General features: G+C 48.4%; 6 protein-coding genes across 6 annotated transcripts; 4 read left to right on the plus strand and 2 right to left on the minus strand.

The window, feature by feature from the left end:
• Positions 1 to 2,354: 2,354 nt before the first annotated feature.
• Positions 2,355 to 3,824, plus strand: GGS22DRAFT_44136 (chitin synthase III catalytic subunit). Its single transcript, XM_047967095.1, has 6 exons — positions 2,355 to 2,628; positions 2,709 to 2,744; positions 2,817 to 2,907; positions 2,956 to 3,043; positions 3,096 to 3,189; positions 3,248 to 3,824. The coding sequence occupies exons 1-6, from the start codon at positions 2,599 to 2,601 to the stop codon at positions 3,794 to 3,796; spliced, it is 888 nt and encodes a 295-aa protein (XP_047816271.1). The 5' UTR covers positions 2,355 to 2,598; the 3' UTR covers positions 3,797 to 3,824.
• A 674-nt stretch (positions 3,825 to 4,498) lies between these two features.
• Positions 4,499 to 6,509, plus strand: GGS22DRAFT_44180 (TFIIH basal transcription factor complex, subunit SSL1). The gene is made up of 2 exons (XM_047967096.1): positions 4,499 to 5,449; positions 5,539 to 6,509. Exons 1-2 carry the CDS (start codon positions 4,863 to 4,865, stop codon positions 6,395 to 6,397), a joined length of 1,446 nt encoding a protein of 481 aa, XP_047816272.1. The 5' UTR covers positions 4,499 to 4,862; the 3' UTR covers positions 6,398 to 6,509.
• A 168-nt stretch (positions 6,510 to 6,677) lies between these two features.
• GGS22DRAFT_169395 (putative 4-hydroxyphenylpyruvate dioxygenase) lies at positions 6,678 to 8,444 on the minus strand. The gene has a single exon (XM_047962318.1). It carries the CDS (start codon positions 8,205 to 8,207, stop codon positions 6,951 to 6,953), a length of 1,257 nt encoding a protein of 418 aa, XP_047816273.1. The 5' UTR covers positions 8,208 to 8,444; the 3' UTR covers positions 6,678 to 6,950.
• A 714-nt stretch (positions 8,445 to 9,158) lies between these two features.
• Positions 9,159 to 10,281, plus strand: GGS22DRAFT_44184 (uncharacterized protein). Its single transcript, XM_047967097.1, has one exon. The coding sequence runs from the start codon at positions 9,322 to 9,324 to the stop codon at positions 10,114 to 10,116; it is 795 nt and encodes a 264-aa protein (XP_047816274.1). The 5' UTR covers positions 9,159 to 9,321; the 3' UTR covers positions 10,117 to 10,281.
• A 618-nt stretch (positions 10,282 to 10,899) lies between these two features.
• On the plus strand, positions 10,900 to 11,895 carry GGS22DRAFT_169404 (ribosomal L27e protein family-domain-containing protein). Its single transcript, XM_047962319.1, has 3 exons — positions 10,900 to 11,085; positions 11,332 to 11,668; positions 11,747 to 11,895. Exons 1-3 carry the CDS (start codon positions 11,023 to 11,025, stop codon positions 11,752 to 11,754), a joined length of 408 nt encoding a protein of 135 aa, XP_047816275.1. The 5' UTR covers positions 10,900 to 11,022; the 3' UTR covers positions 11,755 to 11,895.
• A 771-nt stretch (positions 11,896 to 12,666) lies between these two features.
• On the minus strand, positions 12,667 to 14,914 carry GGS22DRAFT_169406 (TPT-domain-containing protein). The gene is made up of 5 exons (XM_047962320.1): positions 14,429 to 14,914; positions 14,283 to 14,350; positions 13,989 to 14,212; positions 13,516 to 13,923; positions 12,667 to 13,458 (listed from the first exon to the last, which is right to left on the minus strand). Exons 1-5 carry the CDS (start codon positions 14,563 to 14,565, stop codon positions 13,087 to 13,089), a joined length of 1,209 nt encoding a protein of 402 aa, XP_047816276.1. The 5' UTR covers positions 14,566 to 14,914; the 3' UTR covers positions 12,667 to 13,086.
• Between the last annotated feature and the right edge of the window lie 1,507 nt (positions 14,915 to 16,421).

Consider the following 16,421-nt stretch of genomic DNA (forward strand, 5'->3'; position numbering starts at 1 on the left):
TGCGCTCCCAGCTGCCCCGCGGCCACTATTCATCCTTTAGGGCTGGTTCGGAAATAGTCACATGTGTCTTTAGGACTAGGTATGTCCCAAGAAGGAAGCTTATGGGAACCTCTTGACGTTAATTCCATGATGAAGCCATTCTTGAGCGTTGACTGGCTGGAAGCAACCTGAGTGCCGAATTACAAAAAAGGCTGACCAACCTGACTGACAATTGACATTGGATGCTGTTGGTACGGAGGAAGTGTGGCTGAAACGCACCTACTCCCTACCAAACTTCATGGTCACGCACGCAATCGCTTCTATTACCTACACCACTTGAAATGACATTGCAGAAGTGAAGTCAGGCTTCATTCCTGCGGTGGCTAAAGAAGACGACTGCGTAAGCCTCGCGAACATGTGATTGACACTTCCCCCTAAAGGGTTTATGAGTTTTTGAGTTATGAGCTTATGAAGCCGCGAGGGGGAGGGGAATGGACAACGCCAGGGCTGAAAGGATCATTAATATTTCTACTAATAATTGTATTAGCATTCACCACTAGTAGGTAAGTCATATTTAAGTTATAGTGTCTGATGCATTCTTTGTGATTTCCCATGTCTCAGAACGGACAGTTTCTCCCTCTCCTGTAATTATCGTCTGGTATAATGTCATCGAATCACTTGTCCAGCAATTCAGCTTCTTGATGCGCTTAACATACGTAAGACCTCGCAGCTATTCAATGCTAGGCAGTGGACCGTTGTGGTAAACGGACCGTAAGCGGACATTCATCCAAGATTGCGAGATGAAGGGGCAAGGGTTGGCGGGTAGAAGTGACATTCGACTAGGATGAGATTTGGCGCCAAAGAAGTGTCTCAAGCAGCTTTATTAAAGTACGCCATACTTGGGAATTCGAAACTATCGGACTTTTTCGATTCTAGGGCCGTCCCGGTCAAGTTACGTTATGCTATGCAACTAGACCTAGATACTAGGTATGTAGTAGCCAAATAGCCAGGTGTCGATGGTCTCGAAATATGCTACCGTATTATCACCAGCACTATACAGCACACCTTCATCCATACAGTGGATACATGTTAAACGCCCAATCACCATTTTGTCAGTAAGAGACTGATATCAAGAGGATATTAAGAGGTTAGTTTGCATTGGAAGAAGGAAGAATGGTATCAGCTTTAAGTGGCTGAGGACCAACCCGCTTATCTTATTCGAGGCTACAGCTCATCACGCATGAAGATGATCCAATCCAAAATTACCTACAGATCGGGGATGGATCCCCTCGATTCCTTTAGCTGCTGCCCAGCCTGCCAGCCTGCCCCTACACGTAACTTCTAAGCCCACAGACTCCAGAGCCCATTCCAAGAACGTGCGCACAACCACTTTTATGCAAGACATCGTGGATCTACAGCGTACTCTGTAGCTGGCTGCTGACTGCTGGCCAGTTCGCGAACGGGTTTTTTCTCTTCCCTTCCCAATTGTTTGATTTTCCTGTTCCTTATCCACCGCATTGCTTTAATAGGTCATCATATAGTAAGTTTTTCAGGCCAGTAGCCTCAGTCCGAAAACTTAAGCTTACCCATTATTGCATTGTTGCATTAACTTAACATTACAAGCCATCCATCCGACCATCCATCCATCTAATATCTCACATATTCGTACTTCGTACCGTGATGGAATCGGAATTAAGTTCAAATGTTCCTCTCAATAAATATTTGGCGCGGCCCTAGTCGTAAGAGAGTGTGAAAGAGAAATTCAAATTTGGGGCTATCACCCCTGCGGGACCCAGACAACCACATTTTCGACCCCTGTCCACTAGCCGAATCGCGCTGTTCCTGCCTTTTCGTTCAGGAACAGTAGAAATCGACAGACCAAAATAGGCTTGGGACAATTTAAAATGACCCACTGTTCCTGACTTGCGCCAACCAGAGCTTTTGACTTACCTTTCCTCGTCTTCCCACTTACGATAGATTACCTGGGATTTGCCTACTTCCAGGGCTAAAGGTAACTTCGTCTCTCTCGTTCTTGTTCTTGTTGTAGAAGGCGCAAGGGGACCCCAAGATTGGCTTAGCAACATCAATCACCCTAACAACCTTTCTTCCCTGGCCTTGTTGCGCCTTCATTTCCTCTCATCTTACCACCTTAATCCTATCTTAGTCTAATCCATCTAATTCTTCTTTCCTACGAATATTCAAAACATAAAACCCTTTCATTTTGGAATCGAAAAAAATACAATACGATTAGGTTCGGGATACGATAATTGGAGTGGAAAGGGAGTTTGAGGGGGATAAATCGAATTACATCATAATAATCCAGCCTTCGACTTTTTCTAAAGCAAGAATCCGAATCGAGCACCTCGAATCCGACAAACGCGAGTCAGAGTCAGGCGGTCTTCAATTCAGCTCGAAGAATCTTACCAATTTCTATCACAACATTCCGAATATAGATCTAGAGGGGGCGTCTAGTTTATCTCGTAGTTATACGCTTTCGAATACTACGATTCAATCATTGAACTAGTAAGAGAGGGCGCTGTCTGCGCGGGTCATTTCGAATAGGCCATTTAATCCCCTCCATACCCGATTGTCGCGCGATCCCCTCGCGCCGCAAGCTAAATGGGGTCGACAAATTTCGGCAATTTCGACGTATGTATCTCCTTCTAGATATGTGACTGATGATATGTTCTGATCTTGATTGTGCGTAACGCTAACTTTGGTGTATGTAGGCGTTCTGTCGCGATTCAACCTTACCAGTTTGCAATGTACGTTCGTTGAGTGATACAACTAATACGATATCCAACCAAACGTTCGAGGTTATTAACAACTATGGTTAGGTTCTCTCTACAAATCATGACCAACGAGGCTTCGGTGGTTGCGAACTGCAAGGCATTCCGTTGTCTGGTGACCGGCATCTAGGAAATCTAGGTTTGTTTAACCCCTCGAATCTTGTTGATTCTTGCTAATGAAGTGTAGGATCCATATTGCTTTGCGGCATTGCCATTGTCGTATCAACTTTATTGCTGTTACGTTCGGAGAGAAAGAAAGCTGCGGTCGGCAGAAGGTTCGCATCAAATCAATCCATCCCCAAGACTTTTCGACTAATTTAGCTTCAGGGAAATGCAATTATTCCTTCTCGGTTATATAATCATCGAAATATGCGAAATATTCACAGTTGGGGAGTTTCCTCTTAGTGGGACGGTCCGAGTCGTATGCAATACCTTTTGGAAAGTAGTGTTGTGAGAGAAGAGCTAATTTGACTGCCCAGGCTTTTACCGGAATTCACCTTGGAATGATAATTGCATCAACATGGATTTTATTGCTTAACGCTGTTGTAGGATACCAAATCCTCGACGATGGAACGCCGCTCTCGCTAGGACTAATGCTCATCTCCGGCGCTGCTCTCTTCATCGGAACGGGTTATATCACGCTTGATACGGGGTATCATTGGACGAACGAGTTTGTTCCGGATCCTACCAATCATTATCGGAACATTGCATTATACGTCCTCTATCAGCTCGCACCACTCGTCTTTCTCGTAGCTTTCTACGTTTTAGAATCCGTGCTCGTGCTCCGAATCCTCGGCGAGGTCCGACCGATGATCTATCTTACAGGTGCCGCTCTGCTTTTCGCTTTAGGGCAGATCTTCAACTACGTCATCAGCCCTTACATCTGTAATGGTACCGCCGGCAAGATTGACGGGGCGTTGTTCGAAACGCTCTTCACTCTGCTTTCGGTAGTGATGATTTGGGTATTCTGGTCGAGTATCACGGAAGATGACTGGCCAATCGCCAGCCAGCCTGCAGGATACCCATAATTATTGTCCTTCATTTTGAATACGGAGTCGGCGTTCAGGTTCACCAATATACCCGTTCATGTTCCTTTCTTTTCATTCCTTGGATGCGTCCTATAAACACGCCGTCTCGAGAGAAACGGCGATAAAAAATACCTCGAAGATTTAATGCACGTAGAAACAAAACTCGTTATACCTTGGGCAAGGGGTGAGCCTCGACGGAGCACGATGGCATGCGCTACACGAAACGACGTCAGTATGCTTGGGGAGGCGGGAGAAGGGGGAGGCGTGGTTATATTCATATACATATGGTGGCAGATCTGCCCTTCGCTGGTTAGCGGAGAGTTTTGGAGTGTGGTTGATAGTATACCCAGGAGATGGAGATACGCGGCTAATGTATATGACGTCGTATGATGAGAGTTGAATAGTCTCAAACCAGACGAGTCACGTCAGTAATGTGTTTGTTCGAGTTCCGATACGTATATCGCATACGAGTGAAGTGAATTGATATTAGGGATATTCATCAATATTTCATACCGTGAGCAATGAGTTGCATGTGATCTTCAAGAGCATATAGGTACATACCTATACCTAATATGTATGTATGTACCTAGGTACCAAGTGCCTTATCCGTAAAAAGTATTATCTATCCGATGTCTGATTGGCCAAAGCTTAAGATGCTAAATACAAGGCTGCGTAATTGCGGCGGTCGCATTCAACAAAGACGAGTAGCCTTGCCTTAGAATAAAATCTTAATATTTACACATTCAAACATTTCAGATTCATTGCGATAATTACTTTAGTGGCGATTTATTGAGTGTTTCTACGTAGTCTTCTGGGGTTATGCTGCCCTTTGACTCACCCGTCAACAATGCCTTGAGGTGTTGTAAGAAAAAAACGGTCGCGCATCAAGTCATAGCAACAACTTAAGATTTCTTCACTTCTCTCTTCCTTTATTCACCAACACTCGACATCCAATACTCGTATTGACGAGGAATCTCTACGATATCACGGACTTTCCGTTAAGTTGTGTACTACGAATTTTTAATACTCGACTTCGATAAAGACATATCTCCACCGTGACTTAACTATGGCCGACTCCGACGGCGAATTCCATGCCGATGATGCAAGCGATGACCTCGAAGACCATCGAGTGACGACTAGCTCTAAACACGATACGCGATCGCGCTCCCGACCTGAAAAGGCCAAGAAGGGAACCCGAAAAAGTGGTAAGGCCGCCTGGGAAGATATCCAGCGTTCGTGGGACGCAGTCGTCGAGGATGCAGATGGTTCTCTCACAGCAGCCATCGAGGGCCGTGCCGAGGCCGAGAAGAGGGCGCGATTACTTAGGGATACTACGCCCCTTCAACGAGGCATAATACGGCATCTGGTGTTGGTTGTGGACATGTCTTTTGCTATGCTCGAGAAGGATATGCTGCCTAGTCGATACGAGCTAACGATAGCGTACGCGTCGCAATTCGTACGAGAGTACTTCGAGCAGAACCCGATCTCCCAGCTAGCTGTCGTAGGAATGCGGGACGGCGTGGCGATCAGGATAAGTGACATGAGCGGTAACCCGGCAGAACACCTTGAGAAGCTACAGGGTTGGGTCAAGCAGGAGCCTCAGGGAAATCCTAGTCTACAGAATGCGCTGGAGATGTGTCGGGGTGCTCTATTGTACGTTTCTATCTACAGCACCAGCAAGGACGGAAGATTCCGGTTATGGTTGGATTGGTATAATAGCTAACCAACATTTGTTTTAACAGTCACACCCCCTCCCACGGCACCCGCGAAGTCGTAATCATCTACGGCGCCCTCATGTCCAGCGACCCGGGCGACATCCATGAAACCATCACCTCCCTCGTACACGACCGAATCCGAGTCTCCATCGTCGGCCTAGCCGCCCAAGTCGCCATCTGCGACGAGCTATGCACCAAGACCAACGGCGGCGACACGTCTAGCTACACCATCGCCATCGACGAAGACCACTTCCGCAGCCTACTCCTCGAAGTCACCACACCGCCCGTCACCCGAACACAGGAGCAGAGTAACGCCAGCCTGCTCATGATGGGCTTTCCGTCGCGAACGCTGGCCGCTGGTGACAGCATACACTACTGCTCATGCCACAACCGACCCACGAAGGAAGGGTACAAGTGCACGCGCTGCAAGAGCCGCGTCTGCAGACTCCCCGCCGAGTGTCCCGGCTGCGGCCTCACGCTCATCCTATCGACGCATCTTGCGCGCTCATACCATCACCTTTTCCCCCTGCGCAACTGGGTCGATGTCCCGTGGGCTGAGGCCAAGAGGTCGAAGGCATGTTATTCATGTCTCACTGCGTTCCCTGAGGTTCCTCGCACTGAGTCGGGCAAGGGAAAGACGCCGGAGAAGGGGAAAGGGAAGAATAATAGTGGCAGTGTGCCGACGCCGTTGAAGGGACTTAGTGAGTCAGGACGGTACGCGTGCGAAGTCTGCCGAAACCATTTCTGCATCGATTGCGATTTATTCGCCCACGAGGTTCTGCATAACTGCCCCGGGTGCCAGAGCGATACCCGGGGCGCGCAGAGGCAGAATGGGAAGGCGACGAGTAATGGCGATGCGAACGGGGCTATGGAGATAGATTCCTGAGATGAATAGTCTCGTTTAATAAAGGTGGGCTTTTTGAGCGAACTCCAGGCATAACAGCCACATCGTCACAGCATGGGGGGGAAACGGGGGAGGCGTTGGCGGTACTCGCATACAGGATAAGGAATTGATTACAACCGTCCTCGTTTGAGGCGCGGGATCTTTCTTACTTTCTTCGCATAAAGGGGTTTTCTGGACTTCGTTTTTCATCCAGTCCCCCGCGATACATGATGGGTGTAGGTACTGTATTAAGACGTATAACTAGAGGAAGACGAAGAGACATCCGAATGAATGATATGATAACTGGCTACTTTGTTGCTATTTACGTTGGTAGCTTCTTATGCTCAAACTATGAGATCCTGATACTATTTAGGATTACTACTATATGCTGTTGGGGGTTATCCAGGTCCTCTAGCATGTTCTGATGCAATGCAATGGACCGAACCCGCCGTGCCCCGTCGTGATCTCGTTAGAAAAGTTACGTTGATATCCTACACCTTTCACCCCCTCTCTTTCCCCCTCGCGTCCCCTTTTATATAAATGCATACGAGGCATCTCACAAGTTCCCCCTCTGAGCCTGCTCCCTCTCAATAGCCTCAAACAGACTCTTAAAATTCCCCACCCCAAACCCCTCAAAATCATGGCGCTGGATGATCTCCACGAAGACAGTCGGCCGATCCACCAACGGCTTCGTGAACAGCTGCAGCAAATACCCGCCCTCGTCATAATCGATCAGGATATTCAACCTCTGAATCGTGTCAAAGCTCTCCTCCAGCTCCCAGCTCCTCTTCTCGGTACGCAGACGTTCTTTCATAGTCTCGTAGTACGTGTCCGGCACAGCGATGAACTCGACGCCGCGGGCGCGCATGGCGGAGACCGTGGCGAGGATATCGTGCGTCAGCAGCGCGATGTGCTGGACGCCGGCGCCGGAGTTGAAGACGACGAACTCCTCGATCTGCGACTTCTTCTTGCCGACTGCCGGCTCGTTGATCGGCATTTTCACGACGCGGTTCGCGCTGCTCATGACGATGGACGAGAGAGCGCTGAACTCCGTGCAGATCTGGTTGTCGTCGACGGACCAGAAGCGGTGGAAGCCGAGACAGCGCTCGTAGAAGTCGCAGGCGGAGACCATTTCGTTCCAGGACTGGTTGCCGACGCAGTGGTCGATGCGCGCGAGCTCGATGGGAGGCAGGGATACGCTGGATGGTGCGGGCGAGCGCGCGGCGAAGCCTGGTAGGAAGGGCCCTGTGTATGAGCCCCGCGAGATCAGGGTGTGTGTGGTGTCGCCGTACGTGCGGATCACCGCCGTCGTCACCTCGCCGTGTAGCTTATCCCGCGATGAGCGAGGCTCTTGCACGGCTTCGGCGCCCTGCTCTACTGCGCGCGCGTACACGGCCTCGACGCTGTCGACTTCGAACGCGACGTCCTTGACTGCGTCGCCGTGCCGCTCGAGGTGCTGGTGCATCTGCCGCAGCAGCGTGCGTTCTTCCGCTGTTATGGGCTCGTCGGCGGGGAGATGTGCGAGCGATCGGATGGGCGAGGTGAAGACGAAGCGGACGAGGTTGTTCGCTACGACGTACGATGTGAAATACCGGCTCCCCGTCTCGAGACCGCGGTATGCTACTGTCGTGAACCCGAAGAGTGTGTTGTAATACGAGGCGGCTTGCTTGGCGTTGCCTACCCACCAGGTTACATGGTCGTAGCCGTGGAAGTCGGCTACGCCGGCTTGGACGGCGTAGGAGTCTGGTGATGTGTGAGGGGGGTGGAAGGTTGTGTCTCTGGGGGGAGACTCTGAGATTGCTGAGGGGGCCATGGTTGATTGTGTGTCTGTGTACGTATGTGGGTATGGCTGTCTGATACCGTGATATCACCAAGAGTAAAGACAAGTAGATAGGATGGGATGGGATGGGATGGACAGGGGTAGTAGAGACTAACTGAGTAGTCTAATGTTCGATGTTGAATGTGATTCTACGATACAAGATTCATATATAAGAACTTAAACTAAAGGAGTGAAAGTACGTAGATATAGATAACTGACATCCTTGGATACCTCCCTTGCCTACATTATACTTACACCTACCTTGAACTTTATAGCGGTTAACTATGGAAAGCTCGGGGTCGGATTTGATTCCGCGCCCTGGCGGCTGCCATTGTTGGCATGTCGCAAAGTCCACAGTCGTACGTCAGACCCCCAAAAGTATAGGTCCTGGTAATGATTTCCAATCTGATTTGCAATTGGTTATCGGTAACCCGAGGCGCTGGGTGTGGACTGGGTGTGGACTGGCAGACTGGGTGGCTGACCGCGAGAACAAAGTCGATGAAGCATCAGTAATGAGATAGCTGCAGGCTGCGGCTTGTGAGCTGCGGAAAACAAAGTCGACGAAGCATCGGTAATGAGATAGCTGCAGGTTGCGGGTTGTGGGCTGCGGAAAACAAAGACGTCAGATGGCTTGCCGAAGCTAGCCGTACCCGAACTCCACGCTTCCGCCCTGCAGCTATCCGATGCCACCCACTTAGGTTCGCCGGATATCCAATAAGGCCAAATGGCTTTACGCGGTTAGAGGGGGACGAAAGCTTATTTCCCTTATCACGGTCCAGCATTGACCTTAGGTCGGCACTGAAATAGGGGCCGAGGTGGAGAAGAACCTCGAAGTACAATTAAGAGTCGACTATCGGTCTGTCATTCAATGTTTGTGAACCTTACATAGAAGTCAGCATACCTTCTGTAGTACATTTGTTGTGTCATTTTTTACCTCTAGTCTATGCAGTCTAGCTCATCTCATCGAGATTACTACGTACCTAGGTACTGATATATTCTCCGTCTGCCTCGCACTACCTCTCGTTGATCAGCTTTCACCATAACGGCCCCGTAAAGCTTCGGTGATCATCCACATTGACAGATTCCATACGGTTCAAAGATCACCATTATGGCGGCAGCAAGCTCTCTTAGTCGTCACGACTTTAACGTGCTCGAAAAGATCAAAGACCCGGAATCAAATCCATTGGCAGCTGTCATCGTAGACTCAACGCTGCCCAGAGACCCAAACATTATAGATGCATCGGTGTATGACCGCGTCTCCAAGAAAGAACGGGATATTGTGTTGGCTATGCAACATCTAGAGATGCAACTAGCTGGTTTGCGGTCGGCATCGACGACAGAGCCAATAGAGGAATACCGGAAATGTGTATCGAGGCTAGAAGAACTCATCTCAGAGCATCCCAATTATGCCAGCGCGCGAAACAATAGAGCACAAGCCCTCAGGAGACTATATGGGGATACAATGCTCCTAACTAGTGTCCATGATCCGAACGGGTTGGTACAGGACGTCGGCGACGCTGAGAGATCTCAAGCGGCAACATTGGCTCTTTCGGATCTCGACGAAGCCATTACGTTGCTAACGCCGAGGAGCCTCTTTGCTTCCATCTCGCCACAAGCTGGGAAGACCCTGTCGATGGCACACACGCAACGAGCAGCGATCTACCATATGACTGCGAAGTCCTTCCAGCCCGGTCAGGTGGCTAAGATTTCTGAAAGAAAGGAAGCAGAATGGACAAAGATCGAGTTTGAAGAGGCCGCCTCCAGGGATTTTGCCTTTGGAGGGAGATATGGTAACGAGATCGCAAAGGGCTTGGCTGTGAGTACTAACCCAACTGCCAAGCTATGCGGGCAGATGGTGAGGGAGGCTATGAAGAGGGAATATGGCCCAGCATATGCCGAATGACTGTTCGGCTTAAAAGGTGTTTTTATTGCTGGTCCTAGAGAACTTCATCCATAGAATCTAGCGTATTGACTGGTATCGTTCATCCCCTTTCGATATGGGTTTATATTAAAGCCGGCTCTTTTCGACAATTTCAGTATGGTATATATCGTTGGTGATCGTGGTGGCAAAGCCCCTCCGAGGCTCGAAGTTGACTTGCGAGGATATTCGTAGCTATGCTGTTGGGGTGGTGGTACTCGATACGACATCACTATGTTGACTTGAAGAGATTACTGACTCGTCTAGACGGTTGACTATATTAGAAACGCGTTTAAATCATAGTAGACCATTCAATGTATATACCTCTTTCCAGCCTCGATTGTCTGTTGCGTTGTTCTACCTTTGTCCTTCCCTTCGCGGTTAATTCTTGTAGCAGCAGCTCCGAGACCAATAACCACGGCGAAGATCGGGTCTGCCACACGGGAAATGATATACGTCGGAGGCGCCATTATAGTTGAATTAACTACACTTGTCCGCTGGATTCAAACGTCGTTCTTTGCAGTGTATTTTAGTTAACTGGGATTCTAATTAAAGTGAGGGGGGTTATGTATTGTAGAATGTTGTCGCTGCAATTGACATTCTAGCGTTACCCCCCAACAGCCCCACCGTTAATTGTACAACGCTTTGACCACATGCAACAACCATACGAGGTGCCCCACCAATAAAAGTTTGTCCAATCATGATCATAACCCTTAGCTCGCTTAATTTTCTCAGGCACATTTTGATTTTCTTAGCCATCGCGAACTTGGGAACTTGCGAACTTACCTCAATTCCGAACTGCAATCTTCAAACGACCAATTACGCCAACCCACTTTCAACTTCCTCGACACACTTCGCCCATTCGACAACCACGATTGCGAAGCCTTAAAGATGAAGTTCCTCAAGGTCGGCCGAGTTGCCATCATCACCCGCGGCAGATATGCCGGTAAGAAGGTACGTTATCGAGAAGGAAAAAAATAATGATGATAATTGAAACTACGCGGGAGAGTGTGACGGATTGGAGATTGAATATTTGAGCACAACACTATCCTATCTACACCTTCGATATTTCCGAGTCCGAGTCGCTATGCAAACAATTTTTTCTACAAACTACTTGGGATTAAGGAATTGAAATCTACATCCCGATGATTCATGTTAGAGAAATGGGACATATTTCTAACTAAATTCTTTCTCCTACAGGTTGTCATCATCCAGCCCGTCGACAGCGGCAACAAGGCACACCCCTACGGCCACGCTCTAGTCGCCGGTATCGAGCGCTACCCCTCTAAGATCACCCGACGCATGTCCAAGACGCGCCAAGAGAAGCGCTCTAAGATCAAGCCCTTCATCAAGGCCATCAACTACAACCACTTGATGCCCACACGATACACCCTCGAGCTCGAGGGCCTGAAGGGTGTTGTTTCCGGCGAGACCTTCAAGGAGGTCAGCCAACGGGAGGATGCTAAGAAAAACGTTAAGAAGGTCTTGGAGGAGCGCTACACAAGTGGAAAGAACCGATGGTTCTTCACTCCCCTAAGTATGTCTGCTCCTACTCTTCCTTCTGTTCATCATTTTATACTACAAGTAGAAATGTGCTAACTAATATTCCCGATAGAATTCTAATCCTGTCGTCTGCATACTTCCGTCGTTCGGTCTTAGGGGGTTCGGTCTGGGATGTAAATCGCATCATCAATGGCATTAGGAGCCACAAGGGTCTTGCTCTGAATTCAGAATCATGAAAATGAAACACACTTGACGAATGAACTTGCTTGCTCCTGAGTATATACATGTGACTTGTGTGCTGGTCCTTCGGGTATCCTCAACTACTATCTAGGTATCCATTAACTATATGGTGGTTCCTACTGAACGGGGAAATGAGACAGGTGTGAGAATGAGGAAGGGTGAGGGTGGAATACCCAAGAACTAGAAAACGAAGAGGCTATTTCTTCAAGCCACCTATGTCCTAAGTTTTCCATCGTTCGCCTCTCATAGACCTAGGTCTTTGGGTATCGAAAACGACTTCTAATTGTCTAGGTGAGGGCAGATCAAGACCAGGTATTTTCTCCATTATCTACATGAAGTGGTGATCGATTCCAGATATGACAGCATACACATCTTAGGCTACTCGATGTCGTACGGGATGTACAACGAACTTGTGTCATGATCGCCTGGTGTCCAAGTTACCCAAACACCAGTGTCTCTACCTTGTATGTGTGAATACGTGCATACCAAGATGATCAGTTCCTAGAACGTTGTATTCCGCACCAGAACCCGACCAAGAAGACGGAGCCATCAATGACGCAAAATCATGTATACCCATCCGATCTATTTCGAGGTTACCTATGGTCGATCAAGTTATATTCTAGGCAATTCTGTAGCTGTTCCGCCATGGAGAATTATATTACCCTTACGGCCTGGACGGGCAACATATAGCCTGAATATACATCTTCTTGGATCTAGAATTGGGGTATTCCCACCATTCAAGACATTTCACCACATGCACGATTCAAAGAGGGGAGATGGGGATAGACGAGCTGATGTTCAAATTTTAGTCTCATTTTCATTCAGGTCTTAGTTTCCCCTGTGACCTTTCTAAGCTACATGAATTAGCCCTATCGTGATACGAACAGATGCAATCCGGCCCTTTGCAATTGACGCCTTGTCTGCTCTCTATAGCCGTACAAAAAATAAAAAACCGTGTGGCTACCTTTCTCATTCAGTGTCCACAGCCACAAAGAAAAATGTCTCTCCAATTACTACCACCCCCGGCGAAGATGAATTGGAAAATGTGCAAGTATGTACTCGAAAATTCAGGGAGAACGCGTACTAGGTCATCACGTAGCGTTTACCCGTCATCATGCTTAGCTCTATAAAGCCTAAGTTTATCCCCCATCCACCCAGAATATTACAAATGCGTATGGTGAAAAGGGAGGTTTGGTCTTGTCACATCTTCGCCTATGAGGAGACGCCAAACTTGCCAGCGGCGCTGGAGAGGTATTGCGACGGGTCGTAGTCGGGAGCGTAAGTAGGTGCTAAGCCACCGAATAGGACAAAGACGAATAGTACGGCTGCGGCAACGACAACGATCTTGCGAAGAGCAGGACGAGCGGCACCGAATTCAGCCCATTGTCGGCCGGCCTCACCAGCATATCCTCGAAGGGCGTCGAATCCAAGCTTGTAGTAGACCATACCACCAAGGGCAATGGTGTAGCCAAAGGCCTGGAGACCCGAGACGGGAGTACCCCAGATAAGCATAGAGGCAACAACAAGCATAACGTCCTTGAGGACACCGCAGAGGGTCATGATGACAGCAGAAGTCTTGCCAATCTACGTAATTGTTAATGGCTGCAGCGGGGTTTAATACGGAATGGATTTTAAACTTACCAGGAAAACCACAGAGACGTTAAGCAGGAGGGCGCAGAGACCGTTCAGGAAGAAGGTGAAGAAACCAACATGGTACACTTCAGCCATGGATACCTTAGGGACTTCCCAGGCAAGCGCAACAACACCGTTCATAGCAGCGCAAATAGGAGCAAAGTAGTACAGGGACACGAGAGGGTCCATCTTGTACTCGGCAGAGCTGAGAAGGGCCTGGACCAAGTTAAGACGGATAGCCTCGAACATGAGACCACCCAACTGGTAGAGGAAACCAATCCAGACGAACTTGATCTCACCGAACGAGGCAATCATGACACCGACGACAATGGCGGACACGTTCGCGAGCTGCTTTAGGTTGGGGGGTGCCAAACCCATAGCCCAACTGGAAAGTAGGACAGCAACAGGGGTAGTAGCCTATAAAATCCCAACGTCAGCACTAAGCTTCTTATAAATTCGTAATGGTGGTTCAATATTCGTACCTTGATCATCTGGATGAAAGCAACACTCAGGTAAAGGTAGGTCAAGTTACCGCAGATCAAACTCAAGCTGAAGAAGACACCGATAGGAACGATAGCACGGAGGTAGACGCGACCGGTCATCTTAACAGACTTGCGACCGTCAAGGAGGGTGGTGTAACGCGCCATCAATTGCGTCGCGACAGTCGCAAACGACAGATGGTAGGTGGTGAGAATAACGGGATAACCTAAGACAACATTAGATCTTGTTCACGGTCGCAACTTCGGCTTCAATTATTGAAATGGCGGGTTTCTTACGGAACTCGAGGGTGTCCAAAATCCATTTGTTGAATAGAATGACAGATGACGACAGAGTGATCCATACTCTATAACGATTCGGTGTCAGCTAGTTTATCCTTTCGCGTCTCGACAGTGATCGTGGTTCTATCTAGGATTCGACGTACGCAACGTAGAGAGCCGGATGAACGGCCGGCTTAGGAGGTTGGGGCTTGTCAGCCTCAGGGTTCGTAGTGGGCAAAATAGGACCCTTTGGCTCAGGCCGAGGGACCTCGCCAGATGTACGACTCTTTTCGTCCGCCATTGTTGACTTGATTAATTTGGGTTAAAAGTGTGAATAGGGTCGCGAGTGCGAAATAATTGAAAAGGGGGTGGTAGTGAAAGAATTGAAGATGACACGATAGAATGAGCGACTAGGCCAAGCCTGCTGAGACCAATTAGAGGTTGAGATAAATTTGGGGGCGTTTACGATTCAAGAATTCACAATGCAGATATGCAGAGATAGCTGTGGAAATGAATTCTCGTTCTCTCTTCCGTGAAGCTTCTAAAATAGAGGCTGTTCTGTATGTGCGGAGGAGAGAAAGGTCGTCGACTCTTGGAGGGACAGAAGTTGACGAGGAAAAAAAGGACAAAAAAGAAGGGTGAGAAAGAAGATGTATGGCTAATAAATTTTCAATTTGAAAGGTACCATGAAAGGGTAGGTACCGAGTCGCCTTCGCGTTACGACAAGGCCAACCCAGGCACACCTAGCAATTTTGGGATACATGGGATACATGGGATACAGGGGATACAAGGGGGACAGGGGGGTTAACGGGGAAAAGATACAAGGACCAGAGGGAGATACAGTACAGCGTGCAGAGAGATACAGGGAGTTGAGCTTATCCCGCACAGTTTTAGCCCCAAAATCCGCCCCAATTAAATGAGCGCATTCAGACACGGTCGCATCAATTATCAGTGCGTGTCGTGTACTGTAATCAGTGAATCTACAGACAATTACTGCAATTACTGCAAGCACAGCCCGCATAGTCTGGCTATCAATACCCTAATCACCCTTAAAGTGCTTAAGATTTTTGCAAGTACTGGGCTAGGTACATCCACATGGATACCAGAACTGTTAGACTCCACAATACCTTCACGTCGACATGTACCGGTACATAATCGCGTCCCATTTGATCTTGCCAAACCCCCACTAGCCAACCCACTAGCCCACTAACCCGCTGAAGGCTCATTCCCTGGAATTCCTGCGCTCAGGGGAATCAGGGGAGAGTAATTGCGTAGTGTTACTCTAATAGGAATAGCATGCGATTGGTAAAATACTAGGAAGCTAAAACCTGAAATCTAGCAGCAGCCACTGATGTCGTTTTAAGAGGCTTTCATTTCATCACGGGCATTTAGCATATCCACTGAATATCCCTTTTCAAGTGCCTTCCCTTCCCTTCCCCACGGCCAGCCACAGAATACCAAGACTTGGAACATCAGCACGTTTGCTTCTCTTCTCACCCATCCAATCTAGCTAATCTGTCCAATCCAATTTTAGATCTGTTACCGTTACAGCGTAATCAGCATCTGTCGATGACTCGATGTGCGGGTTTATATTAAGAGTTTGTTTCATCATAACACTTAAAGGGGCTCTTACAGCCCTTTCGTCTTCTCACAACCTTAGTTGAAGACTTGGAAGACGTGGGAGACGTGGAAGACTACGCATACCAACATCTTGGTCCGAATAACAAATAGCATTCCTCGTCCTAATATCGAATTCGTAAGTCAAGTCTAACTGTCTAACAAGAGGTATGCAAGATTCGGTTTAGGCTTTCTACATGCTTCATATTCCTGTTCTGCAATTGGCCACTCGCCTAGACTCGTATACACACCTAAGTCGCATACACAGTTACACGAAAATTATCGACGTAGACGGCAGAACGGGTGCGGGATGTTTGCCGTCCGCTAACCACGATGTCAGGATGTTTCATCTCCTGCCCGTCATATTTAGAAGCCGCTTGAATCTAAAGCTAGGTAAAGCCGAGAGATTCAAGCCAGGGCTGTTGAGTTAGCTAACGACGATTACGATTATGATTGTGCTCCGTGCCATCATATCTCCTCTGTGGCGTGGACGATGGAGAAAAAAAGTACATATCCTACCTAGTAGGTATGTAAAAAAGA

This window comes from Annulohypoxylon maeteangense, assembly GCF_022496945.1.
Source record: "Annulohypoxylon maeteangense strain CBS 123835 unplaced genomic scaffold GGS22scaffold_15, whole genome shotgun sequence".
In the NCBI taxonomy this organism is placed as follows: domain Eukaryota; kingdom Fungi; phylum Ascomycota; class Sordariomycetes; order Xylariales; family Hypoxylaceae; genus Annulohypoxylon; species Annulohypoxylon maeteangense.